The following is a 24,781-nucleotide window of genomic DNA, read 5'->3' on the forward strand; positions in this document are numbered from 1 at the left end:
AGTGATTGTACAACATATTTAAGTGTTATAAAAACCAGGGCTTTCTTATCCACAGAAAACGAAGAAACGAATAAACTCTTGATAATAAATAATATTCTTCTTATTTATTCCATGAAGATTTAGCGAAATCAGAGAATACCAGAATATCGACTTAACCGCGTTGATTTCTTAACGATTCAATTAATGAAGCTTACTTCGAGTATAAAGAGTTGTCACGTCGATCGTCACCGGAATTCTCAACGTTTCATTATCGCCTATTCTTTCGTGGCGAAGACAAATAGAAACAAACCTTACTCGTGGCAATGCTCTTGTAGCTCTCTCTCGCGCCGCGGGGAAAGGAGAAACGCGCGGATGGATGACATTGAAGCCGGTGAGACGGCAAACAGGTAATTCGGCGTTCGATTGAAAAATTCAAACCGGTTCAGACTTACGGCCTGCCTACTAGACAGGTTTGAGCTCTTCGCTGATCGTATTAGGAGTTTTCACGGCCTGCATCTTCATTTCCCGCGATTCACGGAAACTCTTCGACACGGAAGGAACGATAACGAAAATCAGACGATGACAAAGTGGAAGCACTGTACGTAATGTTCGAGGCATCAAAATTGGATAATAATTAGTTATCTACTGGAAATTGTTGTGGATCTTTGTGTAATTTATCGGTTGCTCGAGTCACTGCGAAATTGCCGCGTATCAGAATAACAAAAGCTCAGTAAACCTGAGAAATCTTCGTTCGTGTCGAGAAGGTACTGAGAAGTTTCGGTTCGCGCACCATTGATAAGCGAAACATGTTATCTATGCATCCGAGAAACACGTTGGCGTCGCGTTTCGTTGACGCGCGTCCTTGTCCCGTGAATTTCAGCTCTTCCGTAAAGCCGATCTCGCAGACGTAGGCGTTCCGGCCTGTCCCTTTTCCCTCGGTCCGCGCGCGTTCGGCTCGCCGTCATTTTTCATCTCCGAGGGACGGGGACCTTGTGGCGGTGAATTGCGTTTTGTTGTACGTTCGATGACCTCTCGCGGCGATGGTAACACCGCCGGAGGCCGCGCGGATGCTGACTCCGCGCGGACAAAGGCCGAAGGACCTGTTTCTTTTCACCGTTTCTTTGGAACTTCACGCGGTCCCTTTTCGCCTCCATTAACATCTCGCCTGATTCCGATTTATCAAACGTCGACGTTGAACATTCGTTCGATGCTCGTTCGTATGGGCACTAGGATTATTCAGTCTCGAGAGTGATACAGTTAAGAATTCGATTTTGAGGGTCGGAGAATTCCGAAGTCATCGACTTTGGGCCAGTGCCCTTGAGACGCGTTCGACGAGGAGCGCGAGGCTTCGGATCGTTTTCGAGTTCTGTGCGACCTTTATGCGTTGCGCTCCAATTTTCATGAAATTGGTTAGTTCAATTTTTCAATTTCAAATGTTCGAATGTCAAACTTTCCACCGTAGAAGTTACGCATAAACGTCAGTGCTTGTTTTGTTACTGTTGCTACGATTCGCGAATGTTTTTGTAATAAAGTTAATGAAATAAAGATTCCCATACGTAAATTCGCGATTGTGTGACCGCACATATTTAACATGCGTTTTTTAAATTATGGCATATACTTTCCCCGTGTGAATTTTTTCGATCTCTCAGGCGGAGGTTAAATAATACCAATTCAACAGAAACGACTCGATTAACCTCCGTTTTTCCCCAGTTTCCATCGTTTCCGAAAAATATATTGTATGCTAAGGGGTTTCGATGAATACTCCGCCGGGTGATTTCATGTATGTGAATCGAGGTTATCATACACATGCGAAATAGCTGCAATTTGACTGTATCACGGAAACCTTCCCGTATAAAAACCGACCGCAAGGTGGACTACGCTCGACCTTAGCGTTCTTCCGCGGTCGTAACCCGTGCGACGGCCTTTCCAGACTTTTGTCTGAGAAGTACGCAAGCATATTGTTCTGAAAACGCGTCCGGAATTCCTTAAACTCGAGTAATATTGCAAGATAAGATGAAAGTTTGTTAGCGCGTATTTTAACCCTTAATTGGCACCGAAATATCTGCAATTATCCGAATCTTAGTACTCGCGAAATTTTATTTTCAAAACTGACAGTAACGTAAAGATATATTTTAAAATGGAGATCCAAAGCAATCCTGTGAAATTGTTACGAGAAAAATTACGTAAAAGAAAGTTACAATGAATTCATACCCTTGGCACTCGAAAGTTTTTAGAAGCATTCGGCATTGATTGATCTGCGTTATTATGTTCGTCTCTAATCGTCGAAGGTTTTTTTTTAAATTAAAATCATTTCTTACCATTTCGGGATTTTCCACTTGCCGAAGGACGCTCGAAGGATGTTCGATTGTCTCGTAAATAAGCGAGAAATTTATTTTAAACGTTTGCCGAATTTATTTCTACCGCATTCGTGACCGCAGTTTCTATGTAAAAATGAGCGTGCGAGATGAAGAGATTAATCAAGGCGTGTTATCAAATTCTTCTACATGAATTTTTCGAGTTTATTGAAATGAGTCGTCGACCATTAGGCGACCCCAATGGCGCATCAAATGTTTCGTGGCGGATAACGATCAGAGTTAGAACTCAATGAATTAATCAATGTTGCTGAGACGTTATTTCAGTTACCTGCAATGTATTAAGGTAATAAAGAAACATTATGTGAACTGAGATTTTCTTGCGTGCCCGTTGTTTACGACTATAATAACATACTCGTTTAATGTTTTTGCGACACATTAGCGATTGAAATATGGATCTTTATGCAAATTCAAAATGATATTTAGTGTTCGATCAGAATGGTAATTCAGTAGAATTCCGTTCTCAACGCTGGATGTTTTTAATGTAAATAATTATTCCAATCCGTATACTGTCGAGCGCACATTAGAATTAAATTGAACGCTCATTGTATATTAATCTGTATACAAACAAAAGTCAAGAGTATAGTGCAAAACATTCTTACAAAGAACTTAATTACCCAATTAATCGACTTCAAGATTTCATGCAACACATATCGATATGTCTAAGAACTGAAGAAAAATCTAATTTTTCAAACACGGTTATCTCCAGAAAATATTCGATTCTTCGATATCTTGATTTTTGTCAATTTTAATAAAATAAATAATATTCCTCTTAGCACTCCAGATGATTTTGTAATCTATCAGCAACTGCAACTAATTTTTATGGTACCCCTAGTGAAAATGAAAAATGCTATAACATACCTTCGATCTTTCAATAAAAATCTAATAATTTTAGGGTAGTTTCTTTGATTCATTAAAATATTTAATATCATAACTGGTGCAATGGAGCTTACACAGTTCAAAGGGTTAAACGGTTTACACGTCGCTTCGTTGTTTCTAGATCAGAAAGCCCTTCTTTTGACAGCGTCTAAATATATCATACAATCATTTCAGAAGCCATCGTGAATAATTTCTGAACGTTTCTGTTCTATACTTAATCGCACTCTTAGCGAAAATCTCATCTAAAGCGTGCCAGATTTTCTAAAGAATCTCCTCGATAAAATAATTCCCTCCGCGAGCGCGCCACGATCGCTGGATCAGCACCCTCTACAATCTCCTCTCGAACGCGCCGCAAGAATGCAGACTCAGTCAACGCGAAGCACAATTTAGTGCAGATTGTGATTCGTACGCGAAAATATTCAAGCGATTGCTAGTCACGGTGCGCGGCGTCGAATATTAGTATTCGTCGAACGTGCGAGCCACCCGCATCCGTGGAACTCCAGACCAATCGCCATTAGTTGTTCATATAATTTACTGTCGTACGTCGCGCGCGATTCTATTCCCGCGGCTGGGTGGTCGTTCGTCGAGGGGATCTGTTGCCACTGTAGATTGCCTCTCGTACACGTTTCTGTTGCCGAAATATTCAAATCTAGCGCTCGAATATTCACGGACTGCCGTGCGCGGCCGATTATTACAAGGCTCTGTACCACACGTGTCAGAGAAGAATGCCAGAGGAACACAGTGCGAATATTTGATCATTCCTGTATCAAGATTAAAGAACTTCCGATAGAATTTAACCGATACAAGATTCTTTAAAATGAATTTATCAAGAAATCACGTATAAATTAGGGAACAAAGCTATTTTCTTTCAGTATTTCACGTATTCATGCAGTGTACAAAGTTAAATGGTAAATAAAGTTTATAATTATTCTGTATCAAATCATCTTGCGCCTGGGGGTCGCCGACTTTTCGAATCGGAACGATGCAACGATATTCGCTCGAATTTTGATTTCGAAGTTACAGAGATTTGCAAGCGTTGATAGTTAATTACCTTGCTCTCGAGCGAATTTGTTAGAAATTGAAGCTGACATCGGTAAGCGTGTCAGTATGAAGAACGGGTAGAGAAGAAATGGAAGCACTCTTGCCTGGAACGTACGATGATCATTTTCCCGGAGACAAACCATCGTTCTCGCGCAATGATTAACGCGTAAAGTAAATCTTCGAAGCGTTTGCGTTGTTCAGTGTTACTATGACTATCATTTTGACTGTTACGTCTGGAATTCTCCGACGGGCGCGTAAAAACAGTACACAACGTTTAATTTGTACAGTAGTTTTTCTTCTATTGTTCCGATAACGTTTACGTAATCCCATTGGACTAATGATTATCGGAAAGGTTACTGGATGGTTCAATTAAACAGAGGTGTTTGTAAACCTATCAATTAACATCATAACGCGTGGCGTACAATGAATTCACCTTTTTCCTTGCGCCAGAAATGACTGTTGGTTTACAAACACGCGCGATTCGATAATGTAATATCGACGGTTAAGTAACGACGTTTAAAAATCGGTTCATTATCGGACAGACGTAATATGAACGATCATTCAATCGATTATCTCAATCGTACGTAACCGCGTTCGTAAATTACAACGTTTCTTTCTGTCCAAGCCCGCGGGAGCTACGGTGTTTGCAAAAATGTGCGTCAACCCGTCTCCGCGCAATCGCGTTCGTATCATTTATGTTGAATTCCGCGGGTCGCGTGGGGCAAACGCGCAAATGTTAACCGGGATGACGCAACTCGCGGTATTGTCGATCATCAGCGTGTATCAGGATGTTTGCAGGAGCAATTTGTAAGTATCCGTTCATTTGCATGCCGAGGTTTATCCTTCCTTGTACGAGTTCGGCCGTAGCGTCGCCTAGACAAAGAACTTTCGTGCCGCGTGCCATCGTTCGCTTCGTTCTGTCGCAACGAGGAATCCGATTCGCGACGCTCGTCATTAATCAGACTCCTAACAGGAATGCGAATGGCGTATTTTTAAATGCACCTGCGCTTGGGAAACAAGATTCAGATTGACAGGATTGAACGGGAATCGTTAGAAAGAGCTGAAAGATGATTTCGCAACCGAAGATCTTGACCGTTACATGTAGGCAGCCATTCTTTAGCAGAGATAAATAGGAAGAATCATCAATTATTTAACTATTATTAACCCTTTGCACTCGAAAGTTTCTCACTTGAAATGTTCGATGCTTTCTAACTAAACGAGATCCTTCCAAATGAATGTTTTAAGGAATCACACACGAATTAGGGAACTAAAGCTGCTTTCTTTCAATATTTCACGCGACGATGCGGCATACAAAGGTTAATGGCAAGTACCAAGGTTTATAGTTTCGCTGTGTCAAATCATCTGGTGACTGGGAGTCGCCTCTCGAGTGCAAAGGGTTCATTTCCTTGCGTTATTGGACGTTTTCATTCAACATCGGTCGTCTTACCTGTTATAATCTCTTCCAAGCAATTCAGAAGCGTCGGTCGTTAGCGGCCATCATGGCGATGAACATATTAAGTGTCGCAATAGACTATTAACGTGTAGTCCAGACTATAGACCGTTGAAAAAGTGAAGTACGGGAGAAGTGAAGTCAGTGGATTCGAGGAATTAGATCAACTTGAAGTTCCCCGGGTCGAATATATTTAAAACATCCCACAGTTCGTTTCATTTTGTTGCTCAGAAATGTTTCTGGGGGTACAATGTTTCGCCGAAACTTTCTACGGGACCGGCGATTTTAGATACATACAATTATTTTGGAAGGCGCGTAACAAAACCGCGATCATTTGTCGAAATTTCGATGTATTCGAACGAACCTTTCTCCGTTTGGACATAGGTAACTCTAACATTTCGTCGGTGCATGATATTTCGTAACACTGTCGCCTTTGTGTAATGCCACGTGAAAAAAGTTAAGATAAATGGAAACTTGTTCTCGATCGCCAATGTGCGTCACGTGAAAACGAGAAATTTCATTCCCGGTGGCGAACGTGTTACGAAATAATCTGCTGAAAAAGTGTTGCACGAGGATACAATGTGCACTCTGTTAATGTGTCTAGTTGCATAATGATTACCGCAGATAATTGTGATTCAGTGATTCCAATGCTTAGACTAACCTGCGCTTGTTTCAATCCTTTATAAACTGAAATTCCCTAATTTCCAAAAACCCTGTGCATAAAGAATCGAATAACACATTCGAATCTGAAATATTAGAGAACGACAAAGCGCGCATTGTCGCGTCGCTAAGTCTCTTTAGGAGGGCTATCGACGACACCTTCTGCGAGGCACATTAGAGCCCTGAGTATTTTTACCATAGCAGAAATAAAAGCCCAAGGAACCGTTGCTTCAATAATTTAGTCGTAGTTGCTTCGGCACGTTTTGCCAGTTTTGCAGATTTACCGCAACTTTTACCTTACATCTGTTTGCCAGAAGTCGAGGCGATCCTTGGTTTTATTACTCGCTATGGTCAGTGCCAAGAACGCTCGGGACCCTTGCGTGGGTCAACCAGGGGCTGCAATCGGCAACCCCCTCCAGGACCACTGGTTGAGTCCCGCTCGGACGAATTTTTGTACGCGCCTACCAAAAGGTTTATAAAAACCCACGCAAGGTACAGAGACACGAGAGACATAAAAAAATAGACACGAGACGGAAGATATAAACGTCGTTGTACACTCTCGCCGCTGAGTATTACTGAACTAAAAATAAACAACAAATTATTTTCACTGAAGTAATTAGACATACAGTCCACTTTCCAATCAGTTCGCACGAAGTTAAGTCGGCGTGCGACGTACGGTTTTCCCTATAAGATTTCGAAATAGAAAACGCGTATACAACACGTATCTCGTTATCTGTCTCAGCGAATCGTTCATTAGCGGATTTCGATTTTAGATATCCAAGATCAAAGAGGAAACCACCAAACGATTATCCCTAATTTATCAGTTGAAAGTATTAGTCCACTGTTAAACGTGCGCACGTTGTCGCTGTTAGAAGTATCAAACGTTGACTTTGGTCCACCATTTGATCGGCTATCGTTGAACTTTACGATCCTCTCGACGCTGCCGGATTCCATCGGAGTTTTAGCTACCAGTTTATTGGACGTCGCCGAATCTACGGTGCGACTATTCGTGGTCTATCAGTGGGAATCAAGACGGGCGATACCAATCGACTCCGCCATACCGTTATGCCGTCGGATGTACTGTTAAATACTCAATTACGTGAGCCCCCGTCGCCCGGAGCTAATGACTTCGTCGAGGTCATTTCTCCTCTGATCTTTATGCGGAATCGTTTCATTATACAGAAATTTCACAAATCATTGTGTACCACTACTCCTGCTCCGCCTTTAAGGTCACGCCGACGCCGTCGATCGCCCGGTTAGAATCTCATTTCGTCTTTGCCGGTTTAATCGCTTACTGTCCGGAAATTAATGACTCTGTTACGACACAGTTGACATTTTGGCCTTCGACGGCTGACCGTTGAACAGGTATGTGTTTGGAAACCTTCCGTCCGGCTCGGGAATCTTTGTTACGTTCTTCCGTATCGCTCCCGTAAGAAATGTTATGGGCGACGGGGAGCCGGCGCTTCGGAGGGACGCGAGTCTAACTGGTTCGAAGGAGTTCGAGTTCGAGTTAGTTGCCCTACGATTTCATTACTTAACTGTAATTCTGGGAATGGATGGATTTGAGTGTGCGAATAGATATATTTATGAGCGATGAATGCGTGTGCAATAGACGAATGACGCGACTGTGTTGGAATATTATAATAATATTATAATAAGCATTGGAATATTCTAGATTATATTGATTTTTATGTTAACAATGTTCGTTTTCATGAATCTAGAATATTCCAAATATACGTGAAGTTAATGCATGGTAATAAATGTTCGTTGTTTGATTTAGTAAGTGTTTTATTGTGAGTCGTCAAGAAACAATTATACTGTTTCTAATAAAATTCTCTTTCTCTTGCATAATTGATACGGTTACTTCGTCGCGAGTAACTTATTAGGAAAAAACAAAGCTGCTGGCAATAGTTCAGTTTGAAATTTGCGTCTATAATCAGGCGCGGTGCTGTAGGTCAAGGAGTTACCGCGGTATTTATTAATACAGGTGTGCGGTAATATGCCTGATACGTATTAATGGTAAATTTCTGAATGTGAAATCCCACAAAACGTACAAAATTCATAGTGTTAACCGGCCTAAAGTAGCTGATCGCGTTTTCTTTATCACGCACCAACCTAAAACTGCACGGATCCCACTTCTGAAAATTGTAGGGCTACTAAAATAAAAACTAAGTCCGTAGTCAGGTTAAATATATTTATTACGCGATGTGGCTCTAACGAACGGCGACTAACTGACCTATCCTCAACGCTTTTCTAAGAAGGAAACCTCTTTAGACGGGGGCGTACGTGACCCAGATCCTGGTGGTCCCCTCGGTCATAAATTAGTCAATGGGCCTGGTCTATCTCTCGGGCCCCCAAGTATTGACGCGAAAAAGGGCGAACCGTCTACAATATAAAATATATTTATATTGTATATTATAATACATATTGTAAACAAAAGACTTTCATGCGGAGACCTTTCTCGCACGGGTACAGTTTAACATACATCGTGTCATTGTCACGTTGATTGCCATGAGAATTCTGAATATTTTAAAAACGTATTGAATATTCCTTCCGAATTATATTGTGTGTCAACATTTTACTGCATAGCAGTTAATTCCACGGTCAGTCCTACTTAGCGCACTACTATTTCAACTTCGATATCACTGATTTCAACATTTTCGATGTTCCGTATCCGATGGAAGAAAAGACTCCGTGTTCCGGCATCGATAGCAGCATATATTTGTACAACCGCGATTACATTAACATTTGTAAACTTCGTATTCTCGGCGTCTCGATCGAGTCATTTATAATTGACGCGTCGTAGCCAGCATCCTGCGATCCGATGACTAATGCGCGTTAATAACGGAAATGTAGTCGAAAACTGTGCCACAGCGATCGCGTATCCACCGTGATGATTTACGACGTTCGTGTTGCTTTTTCAGCATAAATGAATAACAAATTCCCCCGGTATCTCGTCGATATGCGTTTGACAGGTCCTCCATGTTTGCTTTATGAAATTAAGAAAGCACCCGCGACGCGCCTCGCCCCGCCATTTTAGGTCCGTCGACTTTGAACCCAGCATCGGGAAGCGTCCGTCGCTTCTCCCACAAAGGAATAATATTAATCTCGCAATTAAAGGATCGAGGTGAACCGTCCGTTTCATCGAGAGACCTCGGCGACATCGTCGAAAACGCCCCACGATCGAACGAGCGCATCGGCAGTAGTATTAAGATGCCCGTAATTGACTGCATAATGAATTTTTTAAAAATTCTTCAGTTTACAATGGTAATACCGAACGGCTTGAACGGAAAGTTCAGCGTGGGGCGCACGCCCCGCGCGGCAGGGAACGCGTTAACCTCTTGCTCTATGACTTCTGTAACTACGCACGAGACTGCCTAATCAATAATTTCCGGTATGCCAGCGTTTACTGCAGAGATTAACGATTGATGATAGAAAATTGATATCTAATGTATATTTTTGGAAAGTAAATAGTATTCAGGTTCGTCGAATGTAGCTTAACCCCTTAACTTGCGCGCTCGAGTTAATTCGAGCGCGCTGAACAGGCCAAACTGTGAAAATAACAATGCGGAAGCAAAGGAAAAAAATCGCGAGCTATAACACTTATTTATTCAAGAATAAAATATAGCCTTTCTCCATGGAACAAAAGCGCAGTATATCAAAATTGATTTGTTTTTGCCGGTTTTTTTTCAAAAAGACTGTGCGTTAAGGGGTTAAAGTGTTGATTACGAGTCTGACACGGTATTATACAAGAATGGGTTGAAATGTGTTACAATCGAAATATTCGGAACGAGTTTCATCGAGAGAATTGCAGCTCACCGAAAGAATCTCGATGAGATGTCGCAAACGGCGATGAACTGGACATTTACAGAGCATCTGGAGCAAACGTTGTACGCGGTTTATTGTCTCATTCGACATTGTTTTCCAGCGCACAGTTCCTTGTCCCATTCGCGCGGAGCCAATGGCTGGTCGGAAAATGATTCTACGTTATTGCCATAATTATCGCGATTGCGGCAATTTAAGGCGGCCCGAGACGACGATCATTTGCACAATGTGACCCGGTTCTCGGCCATTTTTACGGGGACACTTTCCTATCCCGTTCCTTACCGGAAATTGTCGTCGCTCTTTTGCGCAGCGGCTCTCGCGATTCGCATTTTTTTCCTTCCAGCTGGAGCTACCTTGCGCGCCGACAATTGCGATTCATTTTTACGCCTTCCCGCGCTGTCCTCAGTAGTGTTACTCAACGTTAAACTGAATGGTGAGCATCTGAAAAACACCGCGATGGAATTCCTGACGCGCGAGGCTCGCAATCAGAGACATTTCGAACGGGGAAAGATGAACGAATCTCGGTTTCAAGGGTCAAACGTTTTGAAACTCTATTTCTGCTTGATGGCCGAGTGTCCTGGTGATAGTATCGCAAGCGGCTACAGTCATGATCAGTCGTACGGCACAATTTGTTCTCTCGCGTCGAATATTTCTCAACGTTTCTCTTACAGTAGATATAAGAATGCACGTTCCACGAGTTTATTGTAGGAATTGTAACTCGAGACTCTTCATGGTCTTACATCGAACAGTTCGTAATTCACGAATGATACGAACGTCGATGATGAAGAATTGAGAAATGAACGTAGGAGAGCAGGATCGTTCTTAGTGTTTTCTAGAAAACAACATTCTCTTTACGTTCAGAGTTCCGAATACCGCAAAATGCGGTTTGGGAAAATCCGGCTCATAGGATTTCGCGATCGATGACGTCAAATACTGACGAAAACCCATCGTCGATGCGAAAAATGCAGTTCTACCGACGGGCTGAGAACAGAGGAGAAAGTTCGGCTGCGATTCGATCGAGATAGGTGGGTGGCAGAGGCGAACTTGTTTCAGCCAACGGTATCGCTCGATCCGATGGTTTCCCCGATCGTCTCACCCCTTTGGAATGCACAGGAATCCGAAACGTATTGTTTGCAGAACCATGAATGGAATCCCTACCGCGAAAAAGTCAAATAAAAATAATGTTGTACCAGCGCGTATGGTAAACAATTTCTGATGATCTCATGACTTTTTTTATGTCACCTCTCGGTAGGTGAATCACGTCGCTGGGAAGAATTATCGCGATACCCTAAAAAGAAGACTATTATTTAAATATTATTATATTATCATGAACGAAATTATATACCGATCTGTTCGGACATGAAAATTCAACGATAACTTCACGTGTACTTCACGTAACTTCCTTGTGTATCGCGGGTCAATGTAAACGACTTCACATTTACTTTGACGGAGTTGATAGAGTAGCTGTTAGTTTAGTAAATTGAAATCTTATTATCCAATTGAATACTAATTATTTCTTTAGATGACACGTATTTTCCGCGCGAGTTAGCATGATTGCTTTTTTACCCTAATTGAATTAAATTAAAAAGTTTTTTCTGGATAATGGATCTATAATAATTTACATGAAATTTAAAATCTCGTTTGGAAATTCCTTCCCATAAAATTGGGAGGAATTTGTTATCGAACCGAGTTCTGGACAATCGTGTATATTGAACAAATGAGATCAGCACAATTACGAGTATTTTCGAATCGATTTTTATCGGATGTTTATAACACTTAATTCGGATATTTTGCACGAAGTTATATAAAATCGAATAAGCAACAAACAGAGAAAATGTAAAGGTTAGTTCAATTTCGACATAATTTTCCGCGTTTCACGAATCGATCAGGGAAATGTCGTGTGTCGCGTGCAATTCGTTTGCCTGGAGATTTCGTGTGGATCATTTAAGGCATGCATACGTCGCATAGACATTGTAAGCAATATTTGCATTAAGTTCCATATTGAATTTTCTAATGTGATTCACGACTTAACTAGTTGTTAAAGTATAATTAAGAAGTAAAGTTTACAAACATTGTGATTTCTTCTATATAACCATGTAATTATCGTATATGCACGTCAATAAGTAATAGCATCTATGTAAGAGCAATTATCAATGCAACGATTACATAAGCTGTATAAAAACAATTTATACATTACGTGGACTTATGTCGGTTAAATAATAATGATTAGTAATAATTGCCCTGTGATAGCTTCTTTAGACAAGAGTAATCGATGGAATGATTTCGATAAAAACGAACGGAACGAGCGTGTCATGAAATGTCTCGATCTAAACATTAATCATACAATTATTCGTAACACGAATATTATAATTCGATTGATCACAATTTAAAGAAGTCCTTGTCATTTTTTCCTTCTCATTAAGATTTCTTATTTTCTTATTTCTTATTGCCTTGCTCGACGAATCGAACGTCAGCGATAAATTTTTCAGACTTCGATCTTAATCATTTCGCACGATTATGCATGCGCATTCGGCTACGGAAATCAAACAACGTTTGTTTGACCCGGTTTTGCGTATGCAAAACCAGTTTCCGACGAGATTTTTCGACGGATATTCTTTGATTATCGCGGACGGTTTCCTTAAATGATTCATAATCCCAATTTCCTAGACCCTCATCGATCATGTCGACGCAACGTCTCTTCTAAAACCCAAATTTCACCGCAGTTTCGAATAATATCACTGTCAGTGCAACGAATTTAACCCTTCGACCTGCAATCGATTTCTCAACGATCGATACAACTAACCTCAATTAATAATTTATCGAAAAGAAGAGAAATTCTATGCATAGTTTACGTCCATGCCTGCTATGCAACGTTCAATTTGAATTCACAAAAATCGAATATTTATGTCGGTTACATTCTGTTGAAAATATTTAGCAGAAATCTGACACGTTATTATACGATAAGGAGTTAGCGTTCGGAGATATAATCTAAATTCGTTCAACGACGAAAATTACCTGAATATTTCAAGAACGGGAACGATACGCGCGTCAGACTTCAACCGCACATTCTACGGGCTCTTAAATGTTTATTTGAGTATAAACCGCATTCGATTCGGTTCGGCAATTCCATTTTCAGCTCCATTTACTTACATGAATAATTATAACAACTTATAAAACGAAAGGACCGATTCGCGTCGGGATACCGGAGTGCGAAACCTTATAGCGACGGTAATCGACCGCTTGTCTCGCGATTTTCGCGGTTGCACTCTGTTGGCTCTTCAATTTTCGCTGCCGCGTCCGGTTGTTCCTCGCTGGCGTACGGTTCTTCTTTTATTAAAAAAAATTTCTTCACGCGGGACTTTGGTACTTCTGTTCACGGTTAACCCGTAACATCGGTTATACTGACGTCAGATGATTCTTAAGTGTCTCATTTGAATTATAAACCAGAATAAGAGGACCCTCAAAGTGGATTTCGCGGTGGTTATTTTTAGTCGCGAATTTGGGCTCCGAGTCGTTCGGATTCGAGACGTGATCAATTGTCGCGCGCGTACGACGTTTATATGATTAACCGATGATCGATTAATAGACGGTGGACGGTGGCAAGGGTCTGAAAAAAAATAATATTCACCGGTAACCGGTAATTCGACGTTGCTACATTCTAATTCAGCTGGAAACGGAAGTCCCGACACCGACGTCTTCGTTATCCTTTCTAATTCAGATCTAATGAAAAGGTTCAAGTCTCTCGTTCTTTTTCCACGCCTGTTCTCCGATCGCGCGCCGACTACCTTCGTAACACGCGATTTCCTGCGGTGAAACTGTCGACGTATCTGCAGAGAACGCGAAGAAAGATTTAATGGAAATTTCCTGTGCGACGAAGAAAGGTGTACCGTCTAGTTCGAAGTTTCTGCCGGCATTCGCGCTCGTAAAATCGTGGAAGCAATATCGTTCGACGAGTTTAATGCGAGTTTAAGTCTCTCGTCAACGAAGGTAACCGCTGGCGAACTTTTTGCCACGCGACAAGAACAATCGCGATCGCACGTGGAAAAATCCTACGAGAAGAGCGTCTCTGGGAAATAGTAAACGCCGTGATACGTCGCGAGCCTGTCGCTGTTTACGCGAACGATTTTCGTTTTTTCTAATCCCGTCGATTCCGCAACAGGACGCAGATGCACGTATCGGTTTCGCCCGGTTCGCTTCCGTATCGGGAAACCTGACGTTCACGCGTGTCACGGCGGGGCTGTTTCGACACGGCGAGTTCACGCGAACGTTTTCGAGACAGGCCGTGCATTAACCAAGGTTAGAACCGCAAAATTCGATCGCGATCGTTCGCGGATCACCGGCGGCACGCGGAAATGGAGAACTAGGGCGTGCCGGTGTCCGTTTCAGCTAAGACAAACAGAGTTTTTTCGATCCCTATGGTAATGCACGTTTAACGTCATCGAACGTCATCGGATTTCCATTTTCCTAGCCATTGGCGATTCCTCTCCTTCGAGACTAATAATAACTTGTCCAAAGGGTATTCCATCGAACAATACGTTTAATTACAATTTCTTCCAGACGCAACAGACAATGATTTTCATCCCTGGTTTCGTTGTTATTCTTGCGCAAGCTATGGAATCTAACGATCGACGAATCTCGATTCTCGACGAGAGCGGCCAGTTTTTCCCTCCCATTTTCGCAGCAAATCGAAAGAATCGGATTGTGTCTCGGTTTACAGCGCAGTTTCGTAACCGGCGTTTGCACCTATCGATCGGCCGAACGATCCATCGAGGGAACACCGAGCACCGATCTTTTTTTCCGGGTCGCTGGAAAATAGCGGCCGGCCGGTTCACTCCCGCGGCTTTCTACGTTGCGGCAACGCGACCGAATCTATCGCAATTAGCGGCTCCCTGCCGATCGAGGTAGCTCCCCCCTTTGATTTCGTCCAAAGTCGAATGAAATTGGAGCGACGGTGTTGAGTAACGCCGGCGTTTTCAGCGACACGGCACTCGAACGCCGTCATTATCTGGTGGAGCGCCAGAACACAAGGAAGAAAACAGGCCGTGTTTTCACCGATCATCGAGCAACTTGCCGGTCTTATTGTTTCCTGTAGCCGTGGGATTTAACTTCGTTCTCGACGGACGAGAAAGATCTCGTCAAAGACCGGCTCTTTGGGAGAGAGCCTGCGTGGCTTTATTGCACGTTCGTCAGAGTCATTCATCGGTTTCTTCTGGTTCGGTTGATTCGCTGGGAAATGGCTTCCTCGGGGAACTGGGGGGATCGTTTCGTTGGGGGTACTCTAATTAGCAGTGCGATTAGGCGGTATCGTATGTGAGAAGCACGTTGACAATGAGGGAGGTCACGAGATCGAAGAGGTCACGAAGTTTGTGTATCTGTTTACCACTGATTATGGATCTGTTTGAAATTGGCGTTTGTTTGCAAATGTATTGCATTGGAAATGAAATGCGGTTTATATCGTATCGTCGTCAATGGATTTATCGATTCGATTTTGTTGGAAGTGGAGTTTCTATTTTCGAATATTTTATGTATTCTAGATTAAACTGAATTCTATTTCATTTGAATTTTGAAATGCGATTTACAGTTAAATGATTTGTTACTCGTTTCGGTAGAGATTATTGGTAGAGCATTGGGCTAAAGGTAAATATTTAACACTAGGTTTACGGGCATTTATTGTACAGTTTATTCTATTGTTCCTGGGGAAGTTGATATTCGTTCATTTAGATTTTGGAAATTGTAGATGTAGAAATAGACAATCGGGATTCATATTCGTGTAATTGGATCAACGAAAACCGATTGAAACATTTACCGAATAATGTTTATAAAATTCAATCTGCGTCAAATTGACGCGTTGCGTAAATCTAATGTTAAAGGAAGACACCTTAAGAACTTTTGAATCTCCCTCCAACGTTGGCGACACTGTACATCGTTGTGACGTTCGTGTTGTGGTAACCTGGACATGATTTGTAGCCAACTTCACTAGAGCAGTTGTTGTGTTTGATTCGGTGCGTTGGGTTGAATTATTGGTGAATATAAATCACAGATTTGTTGAAAATGGTGAAATTAACTCCAGATTTGATACAGCAATCTATGCAGTACATTAATCCTGTAAAGGATCGTGAATTGGACCTTAGAGGTATATAAACGAAGTCTATTTACGAGATATAACCTAAACGTATGTAAAGTTAATGCGTACGTGTTGTTTTCTCACTTTGTAAATTCTTTTGTGTTGCAGGATATAAAATACCTACAATTGAAAACTTGGGTGCAACTCTCGTGAGTATTCAATCGTATCATTTTGTATTTTTTAAACAAGAAACATTGTTACATACATATTTTTGATCGAGAATAACTTTTGCTTACTTTCGCTTACTTTCGCATACTTTCGCAGTGGCAATGTCATTTTTTATAATGCAAATTCTCGTGTAATACCATTCCGTTTTTTTTTTTTTATTTGTATTTCATTAGTATAGTTATTATGGGTTAATGTAAATACTTTTCAGGATCAATTTGACACAATAGATTTCTCAGACAATGACATCAGAAAATTAGATGGATTTCCATTATTGAAAAGAATTAAAACACTTTTTTTTAATAATAACCGTATTGTCAGAATTGGCGAAGGATTAGAACATTGCATACCAAACTTGGAGACACTTATGTTAACTGGAAATATGATTCAAGAATTGGGTGATTTAGAGCCGTTGACCCAACTAAAGAATTTAACGAATCTTTGCCTGCTGCAAAATCCGGTTTCCGCAAAACCTCAGTATAGGCAATATATAGTATACAGATTTCCACAGTTGAGACTGCTAGACTTTAGGAAAATTAAAATGAAGGAACGCGAGGCTGCAGTTGCCTATTTCAGAAGCAAAAGGGGAAAGGAAATGGTTCGCGAGATTGCAAAGAAAGCAAAAACACAAGCTTCTGGTACATTCCCTGATAAACCTATGACTACTCCAGAGGAACGTAATAAAATTAGGGAAGCTATTACAAATGCTTCTTCTCTGGAAGAAGTACAACGTCTCAGTAAATTGCTTCAAGCTGGTCACATGCCTAGTGAAGAAAGATTACAGAATGGTTGGTTCCTATTTTATTCTCTTCTATTTACATTATTTAGGGTATATCACACATGAAAATGTTTTGTTATAAATAATATTTTAGGAAATACAGTACCTGAAGCAATGGAAGAAGAAGACGATTAAATTTTTTATATGTTATTCTCAGATTTAGATTAAAGAGGTACATTCTTTTTTATTGCTGTAAGTATTAATTGATAGTTTTGGTGAATACAATGGCGGATTGTTAAGCTAATAAGAAACCATATACTACACAACTTCATTCTTATTGGAAGATGATTCGAACTGCTCAGAATAAATTGATTGAAATACCTAATTGCCCTGAAGCGATTTTATAAATATATGTTTACATAATCAATACAACCAGTCAATCACTAGGCTGTGGATATTTATATATTCTTTTCATGTGTTAATTTTCATATTTGTCAGTTTCATTTACTTTGAAGATATCAGTTATAAAGAATGCTTGTTAAGCTAGACACTTACATAGACATCCACAGTCTTTGATTTATTTTATAAAATATTAAACATTATTAACATATGGATGTGTTTATTTCAGTGTTCTAAATAAATAATTTTTTCATAATTTCACATATGCAAATTTCTTCCTTTAATAATGGACATTACAGTTCCTTAATTGTATTGTTATTCATTATGTAGGTAATTTTTCACATTTCAATGTCGAAGTTAAAAGCTTTGTATGTTAAGAAAATTTCGAAAACATTAATTATCGATCGTTATTATTATCTATTAATGTTTAATGTTCTTCATATGTATACGCACTTCATTTAAATACAGTTTAAGATTAACAATAAGTCTGTGATTTGAGGTAAGTTACGTAAGTTACTGTCGCCAGATGTCAGTATTACGCAAAGTGAACTATCAGTTATATCGGATACGTATTGTTTCTGGTGTTGAGGTATTAATATTTCTCAGCAACAATGGGTAATACTACAGCAATACTCAGAGGTTGGAATGATTACCCGGAAGGTGATGTGGTTCCGTCATTTGACCCGATGTTAGGATTTCCAAACGGTCGTAAAGAAAGAGGCATGTATTTCGATTTAATCCTAACCTCTAACAACTCTATATTTTAACGTTTTTCAGTTCAATATTTTATGACACTGTCGTATTTACTTTCTCATTACAAATATTTTTACATAATTTTCTACTGTTAAAATTTCAGTGTTCTTTTTATTATCTGAAATTTAAGTCAGAAGTGAAAAGTATTTTACATTGAAATCATTCTTTCTCTAATATTGAAATCATTTCTTTTTCCAATAACTTATTGTGATTGTATGTTTTGTAGAGATGCCTTTAACTTTACAAGAAATGAGAGCTGCAAGAATTCCATTACGTTTCAGGGACTATTGCGCACACAAATATTTAGAATTAGAGGCATGCAAAAGACAAAATATTCCTTTGCCCTATTATTGCAGACACGAGCGACATGCTTATGACGTGTGTCTGACGGAAGAGTAAGTATATTATCTTGCCTCCATAGTTTTTTATTTATATAAATGTAAAATTCTCTTTTGACTGATTCACAACTGTGATTCTTACTTGTTTCAGTTATATGTTACGGACAAAAGAGTATGAAAGAGAGCGCAGACTTCGTAGACGACAAAGGAAGCAAGAAAAAGCCGCGAGTGTAGCAGCAGCAGCATCTTAATTTAATACTGAACAGCTGCTGGTTGTTTTAGAACTTATACATATATAGACGGCTGTAGATATATAAGTTATAAATAAATATTACTTCTTCGTTCCATTCAAAATCTATGTAATGGAATGGCTCATTAATTCATTAAAGGTATCACATGCTTCATTTGTAAATGAACTTTCGTTTTTCATGTCTTAAATTTGTTTACAAATCTAGGAATATATTTACCAAACCAGAAAACACAAAAAAAGATACTAAACATGAATACAAAAGATCATGCGTATCACATTTGTAAAACTATATTGCATGATAGTCTCATAAAAATTCAGTTCCGTTATTTCGCTTACAAATAACTTCCAACAGGTAAATCAGTATTAAATATATTCACAGCCTATAGCGTGAATACGTGTTGTAAGATCTACCGTACAATATACGCATCAGGTAACTTGCAGCTCGTACAGAATTCAGACTAATCACTATCTAGCAGTATTTATTTCTCATTACAAAAGAAAACAGTATTACATATGTACAAAAATATCTGCGTCGCGTGCGCGTACACGAAATAAATTACAATCTTAGGATGAGGCACGACGACAAACCCGTACGAAGAGAAATCTATAGATACCGTTAGATGGTACCCTCACCCTCTCCCAGTGACCGCGCGACGAGCGACTCCGGGTCACCCTTCTGGTAGGGGTGTATCGAGTCAATCGATAAAGTAGAAACTCTCTGTACTCTGTCAGTCACTGGGGAGTGCGTTACACGTGTTTCTTCGGAGAGACTGCCTCTTGTACTGTCGTCTTTCTTGTCTTTCCCTGAACACCGAGTGAGTGTCGTTCAACCCCCGATACCTGCAGGGCTTCAGGGATGCTCGAGGGACAATGCGTCGGGAGGCGCGCGTTGCCGCCCTATTTTAATCGCTCAGAAACGTGTCGCAAGGGTTCGTCGACATCTTGCACCGAAGACGCATTCTCGACGAAACCGTGTTGTGCCTCTTCGACGCGAACTCTACGACGGTTTACCGCACTGCGGCACCGGACGCATCGCGCGACAATTCCTCGACGGTGATCCTTGTTTCACTGGGAACACGTGCTACATCGGTAACGTCAACAGAGGAGGTCGAGTGAAAAATAAAGTGAGAAGTGACAATACGAATAGGCACTGATAACGATACAATAGGCTGTTATCCTCTGTCGCAAAGTTTCTTAAAAATAGAACTCCGATCGGCAGTATTCAACGGAAAGGAATTTCTTTCCATGTCTCGGGAATCGTGGCCTATAAGGGGCTGGTGAAATTAATCGATAAAAGGGTTGATCATTTTGAAGACAGAATTTTGATCAATTCGAGAAGTATTCGTTTCGGTGTCTCAGAAATCCCTATGAAGGGTTAATAACCGGATTTCGTAAGGCGCGTTACGCTCCTCTGGACCTATTGGGTTCAACAGCCTGCCCGCCAGTGAGAGGAATTGTTACACGAATGTCCAGCGTGCGTGTTCACCGTGTAGAAGTGTGCGTGTCCCCGCTGCGCCGGTGATAGGTATCGCGATGAAGATTGATACCGTTCGCCATCGCACGATACACCTGTCCTGGTCCATGAGCTCGGGGTGTGAACATAGTAACCGCGCGTGAATGATCGCTTAGGGTTTAACTTGAAACGTTGGTCCTGTAAACGAGGTTCGAGCATCGAGTTGTACCGGATACTTCGAATCAATCCGTAGCACCCTAATCGGGAACTGTCGAGTGGTCATTCTTGATTTATCTAGTTCTCAAATATATTTAGATCCAAGAAACTTGCTTCGAACCGCTTTTTGTCTGTTTCGTTACTAAAAATGGTACGTTATACTTTTATAAATCCTTATCAAATTTCCTTTCACTGTTTACGATAAGTGCTCGGCACAACTCGAAGCGAGAACACGTTCGTTTGAATTCTCGCCAGCTTGAACTTACATGATAATCAAGCGACGTATAAATAGTAAAGATTGAGCTTGAACGATCGCGAGATGAGCCGACGCGCGCGAGAGTTCGTTCGGAATCGTTGTTCCTGGATTCGTCGCATCCTCCAGCAAAGGTTGTTCGTAGCTGCCGATCGCGCGTGGCCCAAATCGCGCAGAGATTTAAATAAACCCGCGGGAATGACGCTCCTCCGCGCGCACTAATTCTACTCGTATATTTACAGTAACCTTAATTATAGATCAGACCGACGCGTAACACCTAGGATAAAAAAAAGAGTGGTAGAAGAACCGCTAAATCAACGACACCAAGGACCGATCGATGTACGAAGAGTTACGTCGATACTGGGTTTTCGATGCACTCCTCCGCTCGCGTCGCGCGAACCGAGTCGAATGCGGCAGCCTCGATTCAGATTCGTCGTGGACCCGTTTCTCGCGGGATTCAAGTTTCAACGTTTCGACGTTGTTCGTCGGTCACGAATGATCGGCTAAAGATCAACTCTTCCGCAGTGTAATCAACCCCTTGCGGGACTATTCTTTCTGACTCGGTGAAGACATTTCAACGTTGAAATCAAGTATCATTACATCACGTTTCATTATTATACTTATTGTATATTGCAAACCAAACGTCATTTGATTAGTACTCGAATAATTGCCGGAAAAAAGGTTCAAACGACGAAGAGCAAGGTTGCAGCCTAGATAAAGCCTGATCGCAATCAACTTCCGGGCAACACTGTGAAAGAGTTGATCTAGCTTCGTTTTCATTTCATTAACACCACTACGGTCTAGTCGCTGTCCTATACTGAGGACGCTTTTATATCTAGCTTTGAAAAGATCGTCGTGTTTCCCTTTGTCAGCATCGTTTCCAATCCGTAGTCGACCCGCGGACCGTAGCAGAATTAAGAACGAGTGCTTCGGAAGCCCTGGTCCGAGCTGTTCGCGAGACCTGAGATGCTCTGTGGAGGTTAACGACGGACAACGAGCGAGATCTTCGCTCGTGGATCCCGTCCCCGATAGAATCGACCGCGACCGTCCGCGCGATCGAATTCGCACGATCAGCTTCCGGAAAGACTGATCGAGTGACTAGTTTCGCGTGAATATCGGTAGAGCTTTGATCGAATTGATGAGTCGGTTCTGACGTGTTCGACGGAAGAAATCGTGTCCACCCTGTACGAAGGGTGCGAGGAGAATCGAATGTACAATGCGTTGCACGAGAACGAGAGCCGTCCTCGTCGGAACTGATCCGTGATCGTTCGATCGCGCGCGCGGTCGGCGCGTCCGGAGGGTTCGTTGATCGTCGTAGAGGAATTCGGGACTGTTCGTCAAACGCGTCGAGGCTCCACCGTTTACTCGCCCTTCAGCAACTTCGTCCTTGCAGACTTGATGTACGAGTACCGGTAGAAGTCGGAGAACAGGATGAAGAAGATCGTCGAGTGAAGGAGAAGAAGCGCGGCGACCAGCTTCGGGTAGCCGCAGTCGAACACCAGGGCCTGGGTGCTGTGCACGAACACCAGGAAGAACTGCACCTGCGAACGTAACGAGAATGCACCGATCAGTCGCTGCAGCTTCCGCTGGGTGAGTCAGATTTTCCTCGATTCCTCTCGACATCTTCGTTTTAGCTGGAATATCAGTTGTACGCGGACTGCGGATCTTGATGCGAACTCAAATTGTTACGTAATTTCATTACTTAACCCTTTGCGGACGAAGATTCTTTGAAATGTAGGAAACCTTCAGCAGATGGAGCTGAATAATAGGGAAAAATAATAATAATATCAATTCCTTAAATAATAAAAAAGGAAACTACGAGCTGATCTCTTAGTGTTTGAGTAATTAATCCTTTGCACTCGAGAATATTTTTCTCAACAAATATTCATTATTTCCTGATGAAATATCAATTAAATTGCATAAGTTAAGTAACAGAAAAATTTTATTTCGATGCATGTGTTGATGCATTATATAGAAATTTAATATTGAATTCTAAACTTTATCATTTTCATGGGTCAAATCAAATGGCGACTGAAAGGCGCCTCTCGAGTGCAAAGGGTTAAATCATCTGTTCTCGACTTAGTCTTGCAAATACGAGAATTTCGTGTCGTGAATCTTGAGAACCAAGTGTCCCATAAACGCATAAAAATCCGCAGTCTGGTTACGAGTAAATACTTGAACGTCGCTGGTTCTGCTTCGCTCGACGTCGCAGTGTCAACGACACCACCCTCGGCATTAGCGCTTTGAAGGGTTTCTTTGGTAATACCAGCTGTTCGTGTGGTAACACCTGCAAGATGCATGTAGATGCGAGGTGTTTCTATAAAAGGTGAACATGACAGTAAAATCGATAGCTGGACAAGCTAACTATCCATTCAGCGGGTATAATGCAATCCATAAACCTCTGCAGAGAAACATTTCTATCGCGATATTTTCAACGCGGTTGAATTGACTTTTCATCGTCTTATTTAAAAATTCAAGTAAACACTCAGTTAATTATAATTAGCATGTATCCACCAGCGTTTCGATTTCATAGAAAAGTCGACTCCTGACTGGATTCTGTTCGCTCCGTTTTCAATCAAACATAAGATAACGGGCCCTAATAAACCGTTCAAGCTTCATTAGCCGGACAATCGATATGATTCCCCTTCAGTTCTGATTCGTCCGAAACGAAGTGCTCGGCGGACAGCGCAGCGTCGATGATGACGCTTTTGAAACGTTCCGCGTTTCCATCGTAATTAAACGGGCACCGCTTTGGTAACCACGCGATCACGTGGCTATCCGGTTGCATTAGAGGTGCAAAGTGTCGCAAGCCGAAATCGTGTCACGAAGATACTACACGCGCGTACGAGCTCGAGAGACCGACGAATTAATGGACTATAGATTACACAGGATCGCGGCAGTGACGCAAGGACAATCGGGTCCGCTTTGCATAGCGCGCCGCGCGGTGTCGGGGCTAGATTCTGCCGGCGAATCTGGCGCAACGCTATCTTTCGATCGATCGCGTAAAAAGTGAAACTTCATTGCGCAGGGAGGACGTGTGTATAATTTCATCGCGCGCGAAGTATAGCGGCCGAGCACCGGCCGAACAAAGAGAGCCCGCCGAAAGGTCCGCGTTCGCCCGCGTCGAGTAAAAGGCTGCGCCGCGGCCACCGCATTATTCGACTGCTCGACCGGACCGGCTATCGTTGTCTTTATTAGCTTCACGCAACGATAATCCGCGCCCGACACTTCTCGCCCGTCGGTTTTGCGCCGCGCGGCGAAAACGGTCGTTCGGGAAACGACCGTTTCTCACGGAACTGCAACTCTTTGCAACGGTTTAACAGGTTGCAACGATCCCGTCGAGTATTTATGGTAATACTATGGTCGTGGGTTAAATCGATCTCCATAATTGAGTTTCTTGAACACGAAGGTTCTTTCGAAGTGTTCCGAAGCTTCCTACAGAGGAATTACTTCCGTTTTGGTGACGTTTCGAAACTCTTAGTTGCTCCTCGTTGACTTCGATCTTCTGTAAAGTCGAAGCTTTAATCGACTTCTCGTTTCAACTTGGTCCGAGCGAGCACTCGCATCGTCTGTGTTCGAAAGGTGATGTTCTCCGAAGCGGTTGCGGAACATCCTCTCGGAGGACGTCGCATCGGCCGCGGGGTGGAGGGGAAACAACGTCCATGAGAGGACGATCCGACGACCGGATTCAAGCGATTCGGCTGTCGCAAGTGGAAGTCTGGATTTAGTAAATTCCTCGGATCCTCGAGCGTCTGGAGTTACAGTAACGCGTTACCGTTTGTCCTAGATTCCTAATTTTTAACCAGCCACTTGTCCCCTTCCACGTCTCCGATCTACTCGGCAGAGACAACGTTCCTCGAAAGTTTGAAATGCCCTGGCAAATCCGCGCTCCGTCTATAGCATTAA

General features: G+C 41.9%; 4 protein-coding genes across 4 annotated transcripts in view; 3 read left to right on the plus strand and 1 right to left on the minus strand.

Moving 5' to 3' along the window:
* The first annotated feature begins 16,132 nt into the window (after positions 1-16,132).
* U2A (small nuclear ribonucleoprotein polypeptide A'-like U2A) lies at positions 16,133-17,598 on the plus strand. The gene is made up of 4 exons (XM_031970988.2): positions 16,133-16,339; positions 16,439-16,479; positions 16,707-17,283; positions 17,368-17,598. The coding sequence occupies exons 1-4, from the start codon at positions 16,258-16,260 to the stop codon at positions 17,406-17,408; spliced, it is 741 nt and encodes a 246-aa protein (XP_031826848.1). The 5' UTR covers positions 16,133-16,257; the 3' UTR covers positions 17,409-17,598.
* A 439-nt stretch (positions 17,599-18,037) lies between these two features.
* ND-B18 (NADH dehydrogenase (ubiquinone) B18 subunit) lies at positions 18,038-19,115 on the plus strand. The gene is made up of 3 exons (XM_031970990.2): positions 18,038-18,332; positions 18,592-18,760; positions 18,855-19,115. The coding sequence occupies exons 1-3, from the start codon at positions 18,224-18,226 to the stop codon at positions 18,952-18,954; spliced, it is 378 nt and encodes a 125-aa protein (XP_031826850.1). The 5' UTR covers positions 18,038-18,223; the 3' UTR covers positions 18,955-19,115.
* Positions 19,116-19,415: 300 nt separating this feature from the next.
* LOC116424498 (very long chain fatty acid elongase AAEL008004) overlaps positions 19,416-24,781 on the minus strand; it is a 38,833-nt gene continuing 33,467 nt past the window's right edge. Inside the window, exon 5 of the mRNA XM_031970986.2 lies at positions 19,416-22,416. Within this exon, the coding sequence (XP_031826846.1) occupies positions 22,237-22,416 (180 nt within the window). The 3' untranslated portion in view covers positions 19,416-22,236. The remainder of the gene's footprint in view (positions 22,417-24,781) is intronic.
* Positions 22,329-24,781, plus strand: part of sit (stuck in traffic) — an 80,196-nt gene continuing 77,743 nt past the window's right edge. The window contains exon 1 of the mRNA XM_031970982.2: positions 22,329-22,465. The gene's annotated coding sequence lies outside the window, so the exon portion shown is untranslated. The remainder of the gene's footprint in view (positions 22,466-24,781) is intronic.

The sequence above is a fragment of the Nomia melanderi genome, chromosome 5 (assembly GCF_051020985.1).
Source record: "Nomia melanderi isolate GNS246 chromosome 5, iyNomMela1, whole genome shotgun sequence".
NCBI classification, from domain to species: Eukaryota; Metazoa; Arthropoda; class Insecta; order Hymenoptera; family Halictidae; genus Nomia; species Nomia melanderi.

Excerpts from the sequence above, each read along its gene's own strand:
- ND-B18 (XM_031970990.2), top strand. The coding sequence starts at position 18,224 with ATGGGTAATACTACAGCAATACTCAGAGGTTGGAATGATTACCCGGAA. Across the intron at positions 18,333-18,591 it reads AAACGGTCGTAAAGAAAGAG|AGATGCCTTTAACTTTACAA; the intron begins GCATGTATTTCG and ends TATGTTTTGTAG. Across the intron at positions 18,761-18,854 it reads GACGTGTGTCTGACGGAAGA|TTATATGTTACGGACAAAAG; the intron begins GTAAGTATATTA and ends TACTTGTTTCAG.
- U2A (XM_031970988.2), top strand. The coding sequence starts at position 16,258 with ATGGTGAAATTAACTCCAGATTTGATACAGCAATCTATGCAGTACATT. Across the intron at positions 16,480-16,706 it reads AAAACTTGGGTGCAACTCTC|GATCAATTTGACACAATAGA; the intron begins GTGAGTATTCAA and ends AATACTTTTCAG. Across the intron at positions 17,284-17,367 it reads TGAAGAAAGATTACAGAATG|GAAATACAGTACCTGAAGCA; the intron begins GTTGGTTCCTAT and ends ATAATATTTTAG.